Genomic DNA, 5,857 nt, shown 5'->3' with positions numbered 1-5,857 from the left:
GCGATCAGAAGATGCCCCGTCACAAACGCTCTGCGCCGCAAATTGACAATAGTCTACTGCGAAGTGAAACCTATGTAGCAGGCATGAATTGCTGCAAGCGGCCCAAACTGCCAAAACCGTCAAATTAACCTTCTGAAATAAAAACGCAATCCGATTGTTTAAAAACGTGAAAAACAACGCCGTATCACCCACGTAATTTTCTTCGTGAGATATCCTTGCTTTCCCTGAGTCTGACCCATTTTTGTCTCTTTGTCCTCAACGCGACTAGTGGAGAGATGACGGCACATATTTGTTCAGCCCCCATATCTTAGACATGGCAGTACCACACCACGCATAAATTAAATATCTTCCGACTTCTCCTTATTAAACCCACGCTAGGAAATAAGAGGCCAATCCCATGCCTGTGCTATTCCATATAACATACGCATATGGAGTACAGAGGGATTATATAGCATGAATGAACAAAGTCGCCCAGACTGAACTGGCGAAATTTTCATTCATTGTCAATTGGGAGGCTTCTACAACGGCGTTTATGGCTCGTTTATTGATATACATGTGATCAATAATCTATTAACACAGGTCAGAGAAATATTTACCATTTAATTAACAAAAGGACAAAACCATTTCATTAACATATGATGTTTCCACACGACACCATAATCAACATCAACATAAATTGTTTCATTACATGTCTGCAAATCCAAGTGAAACCTGGGCAAGTATTTGGAACCTTACAAAACGTTATACATTTGTATCCAAGTTGTTAAAATGATACTTCTTAATTTCAGCAAATTAATCTATTTTGTCACACCAAAAACACATTCATGGTGCACTCTGGCCGGTGTTTACAGTCCACCCATTAACCTCACAAGATATTCGCCAACAATTGAAAGTCACTTTTTAACCCAATGAACTCGGGTAATGCCACTGACTAGCCGATCCCACTGTGTGGCTTTTATCTCACGCCATCATAGAATCCATCATTCAATATCCATCACTTCGGCATCCTTTGATGCAGCAGCTTTCTTCTGTGGTGCTTTTTTCTGTGTTGCTTTCTTGGACTTGGAGGAGGGGGCAGTGGGCCTCGGAGTTGGGGCCTTCCTCCGTGGTACGAACTCCACTACAAAAAGGAAAGCCACAAAGAGAATTTCAATGATGGAATACATAGCTTATGAGGATGTTTTGTGCCCTTTTGCTCTGTTCAAGTGTTATCTGACAGCTCTACATGTTTATATATTCAACTCTAAACTGAAGATATACCATCCATGCCGGATTTCTCCTTATCCATATGGGCCAGCTGCTTCAGTAGCTTGTGTTTCTTCTTGCCAGACAGAGTAATATTGGCTCGAGCGCTGGAGCTGTTGTGGGGAATAATTGGGGTCAGAGTTGAATTCGTATATATACAGATACACACACAAACACACACATATATACAGTATATTTATACACATATTCAGCCAAAAAAACCACATGCATAAATTCACTCTCTCCAAAATTCCCTCCGTGTTATAGGTCTTGAAAATGTAATATTTAGCCACTTTTACAGAGGTTTACATTGGCGAGAAACTGAAATACACAAAGTCTCATATAGCAATGTGTCCAAACAAAGGGCATATCCTGAAAATAAAATAAGGCATGCTTTATCAACCAGACAACCAAAACGTACTAAGTGGGATTTTAAAACCGTAAACACGAGCATAAAACCCAACATACAGCCTACAGAACTCTCTATAGCACTGAGCTGTCCATGCTCCTTTCCCCTCATGCATGTTTTATGTTCAAATGGACGTCCAACAGTGGCTGGCTGCTATCGACTGTTCTCAAATACAGATGATCTTTCCCTGTACTCCCTTCCTTTTGTATTGCAGCCACAGCCCCACAAGCATAACAACCGACTTTTGTGGAGGATTACACGAGTGCATCTTTATATCAGGTCAATGACTTGTTATTTTTGTATTAATTTTATAATTTATGAAGTTCTATTTCAGGAAGGAGCAGACAACCCTTTTACTTTGCTGCTTTTTCCTGCTCAAGATGAGACAGAGCAGGGAAAGAGGATGCATATATTCTAGCACACTGGAAATCATCTACATCAAGGTACGGTCTTATTTCTCAAGTGGTAAAAAATACATTTTAAAGCTACTGCTCTCAGACAGACAGGGCATGATCTTTCCTTCCTCATTTAGTTTAAATCGACATGGGAAACATTAACACACACCACCTGCAGTGAAGGCTAGCTGATCATCAATCAGGACAAATCAATCAGATTTCCCCCAGAAATCCAAAGTAATGTTGTACAGAACATGGAGGATGGATTATTACTTTTGAATAATATTTTTCTCGACAAATGTGTCCATTTCCATTTAGTAATTTAGCAGAGACTTTTTTTCCAAAGCGACGTAAAAGGGAGAGAACAGTCAAGCTACAAGCAATAGAAACCTGGTGTAACAATAAATACTACTTTACATAAGAAATAGAAAAACAAAATAGAAAAAGACGTGCAGGAATGTAACTGCTGTAAGTGCAAGTTAAGCGCTAGTCAAAGTGCCAGTTAGGAAGGGAGCTGCTCTCTGAAGAGTTGGGTCTTCAAAAGCTTCTTGAAGGTAGGGAGGGATGCCCTCTCTTAATATATTTCCAAACACCTTTATTGTTCACTTCCTGAGTAGTTCCTGAGAGCAAAAGGCCCTTGATAACAAAATCATTGCAAAGACCAACAACAGCAACAACAAGTCATTGAAAAGAAGCTTGTCATTGAACAGTCATTGAAAAGAAGCTTGCTAGCATGCTAACTGTGAACTGCACTATGAAAGTATTCAGATTTAACTTGGGTTCTCAATTTGTCAGGGTTTACAAACCCTGATTACCAAAATTGGTGTTAAACGGTACAATGAAGGAGATTAAAATGTCCGTCAGTTGGCTTGGTGTTACTTGACTGGAGTTAGGATAAAAGGGCTGTGTTCGCCAACGCAGGCCGAGTTTATGACCCAATGGCTCGCACACCACTTTTACACTTAAGGAAAGCATTATGAGAATTCATGGCCATAAAGATTTAAAATAAACTTGGTCAGCATTCGGCTCTGGAGGCTTTTTGGCAGTCCAATTCCATCAGGGTAAATCTGTAAGTTGATACAGTTTCTCGTCGTAGGCTGGGCTATATTATCAATCCCATTTCATGTGAATTCTTTCCGAGGTCTATCTCTTGTTGTCCCTGGTTGGGGGTGGGGATATTTCACGAAGTGTTATACTAGCAATTAGTAGAATTCAGGACAACAACCTCAAGTAATGAGAATATATCTAGGCTAGAATCAATCGCACCAATGAACTGAAATGAAAAAAAAAAAGAGTTCTGTATATTAAAATTAGACCATTATTATAATCATAGTATATTGCGGGTATCCGAGGTCGCATAAAGCAAAATGGCCAGGGAACACAATAAATGTTTAGTGAAGGCAAGTAGGCTGCTGCCTTATTAACAAATAACACGACTGTATTCTTGCTCAGCATGACCTATGGAACAGGCCCTACACGAAGTCTTCGCTGGGAAACTGACGCAATGCAAGGTACGCTACACGCTCAACGATGAGTGCATTACTCCGGCGAGTGGCATTGGAGACATCTGGTCCTAGTAGCCTAGCCTGGATACCAAACCCAACTTAGCCCCGCCTACAACATTTGAGGTCTGGAAGTTCGGTCTGGCACTGCTCCGTTGGGGAGAAATTATCAGATCTCAGAAAATCAACCTAACCAATCAAATTGTCAGGGCGGGCTTTATACGATGATGGGCAGATGATCAACCGTAACGTAATCAACTACGTCACCAAGGCTTGGGTTGAGCTCGTATTCAACAAACATGGCTGCCGCTGGAGAGCTAGAATTTGGGGATGCAAGTCTGCGCATTCATTTTGAAAGAGGAACAGAGACGCGCTATCAGGGTATTTGTCGATCGAAAATATGTTTTTGCCGTCCTTCCTACGGGACCCGGTAAAAGTTTAATGCATCAGCTGGCCTGGAAGGTCATACTACGTTGCTCTGACTGGTTCTAGGTATATCCAATTGAGTGAAAAGGCATTTTTTTTTAAAAACACGCCCCCGGCAGCCGTGGCCTACTGGTTAGGGTTTCAGGCCGGAAACCGGAGGGCGGCCGGTTCCATCCCCGACCAGTAGGAAAAATGTGGGCGGGGGAAGTGGTAGACCACTGCTCTCCCATGCCACATCCACGGCTGAAGTGCCCTTGAGCAAGGCACCTAACCCCGATCACTGCTCCCCGGGCGCCGCCAATGGCAGCTCACTGCTCCGGGTTAGTGTGTAACCTCACTTCACTGTGTGTGTGTGTGTGTGTGTCATTTCCCTGGATGGGTTAAATGCAGAGGTGAATTTCAGAGTGTGTGTGTCTACACCACCTCTGCCATAGTGTCACTTTCACTTTCATAATCACTGCCCAATGGAGATGAGCATGACATCGTCAGGCTACTAGTAGCCGCCAAAGATATTGCATTCCCTCAGATGAGAGTTGATGTCTTTCATAGAGAACATCATCAGGATAAGTTAAAGATTTTTTACGGTCTTTAAAAATGCTTGCACAGCTGGGTGAGCCTCTCACAATCTGTGTCCCGTGTTAAACACGAAGTTAACCTGCTCAGGTACTATGGTAACTGACCCAAAGTTTGAGTTTTCTCTCTTTCTGGAATGGAAACCACAGAGTTTCACTCATCTCAGGGTTAACTCACAGAGTTTTAAATAAACCCACTTTCTGGAATCCCTCCCAGGGGTATAAGGGAAAGAGGCACACACACACACACACACACACACACACACACACACACACACACACACACAGGATACTACATGCATGATACTACACACATTCAACTCACAACCTTCACTGTGATTAACGCTTAAACGTAATGGCATATGCCAACAATGTATCCTAATAAAACAACAATAATTATTTCAACGAAAATAAACGTTTTATTTAAAGCTTGGTCCTTGTTGTCTTTTTATTACTTTAGTCAAGCCTGTCTTGTATGATGCCACTTTTCAAACGCAGAGTACCGAAGACATGTGGTATTGCATGGTTTTCCAAGTGGTCTTGTGGAAAGACTGAACTTACCTTCTCTTTTTGAGATGATGTCTAGTGATAAGCCCTTTGTCCACTACTGCTCCAGTGATCGCATGCCTCTGTCTTTTCTGCCTTCCCAGGACCCTTCGTCTCTTATACAATTTCTTTCCCAAATCCTTTATTGAACAAAAAGGAGAACAGGAATTTACCTACAGATCGACAGCCTATAAAAACGTTCTGGTAATTCGTTTACAGATATATATTTGAGACATTACATTTTGAGAAGTTTTAGAGCCATGGAACAGTGGGCTAAGTGTGGTGTGAGTTTACTGGCAAAATGCTAAACGAATTTCCGTGGAGATAAAATAATATATGGCTACGTACAAAACAGCACAGAACGCCAGGCAGTATAAAGGTTAAACAAACTGAAGGTAGAACTACACTGGCCGGATGTGTAGTTGCAAATATTAATGTAACTTACTGTTTTGGGTCTGTTTATCTTTCCACCTGCACCAGCCATGCTTGCAACCAGGAACCACGTGAGTTACCCGGAAGTTTGCCTTCCGGACTAACATCTCATTGGCTGGAGCGCGATACTACCATAGACATGTATATGTACATGTCTATGGATACTACGGCAACTCTCATTCTAGACGTGCGAGAACTCGATAAAAGATGTTACCATGGCATAGACAGAAAAAGAAGGATGTTGTACGCCGAAGCAAAATCTTTGACTAGATAATTTAGAAATTCTCTGGCACATGTAAAAACATGTCAATGTAAACGTACGAAGAAGGA

The 5,857-nt window shown here is 41.7% G+C and overlaps 1 protein-coding gene across 1 annotated transcript; it reads right to left on the bottom strand.

Moving 5' to 3' along the window:
* Nucleotides 1-580: 580 nt before the first annotated feature.
* On the bottom strand, nucleotides 581-5,614 carry c4h11orf98 (chromosome 4 C11orf98 homolog). Its single transcript, XM_080851021.1, has 4 exons — nucleotides 5,541-5,614; nucleotides 5,111-5,235; nucleotides 1,261-1,358; nucleotides 581-1,120 (listed from the first exon to the last, which is right to left on the bottom strand). Exons 1-4 carry the CDS (start codon nucleotides 5,577-5,579, stop codon nucleotides 981-983), a joined length of 402 nt encoding a protein of 133 aa, XP_080707147.1. The 5' UTR covers nucleotides 5,580-5,614; the 3' UTR covers nucleotides 581-980.
* Nucleotides 5,615-5,857: the final 243 nt, after the last annotated feature.

The sequence above is a fragment of the Sprattus sprattus genome (genome assembly GCF_963457725.1).
Source record: "Sprattus sprattus genome assembly, chromosome: 14".
NCBI lineage: Eukaryota > Metazoa > Chordata > Actinopteri > Clupeiformes > Clupeidae > Sprattus > Sprattus sprattus.
The sequence above is the reverse complement of the archived record's forward strand: the minus strand, read 5'-3'. Positions and strand labels throughout refer to the sequence as shown.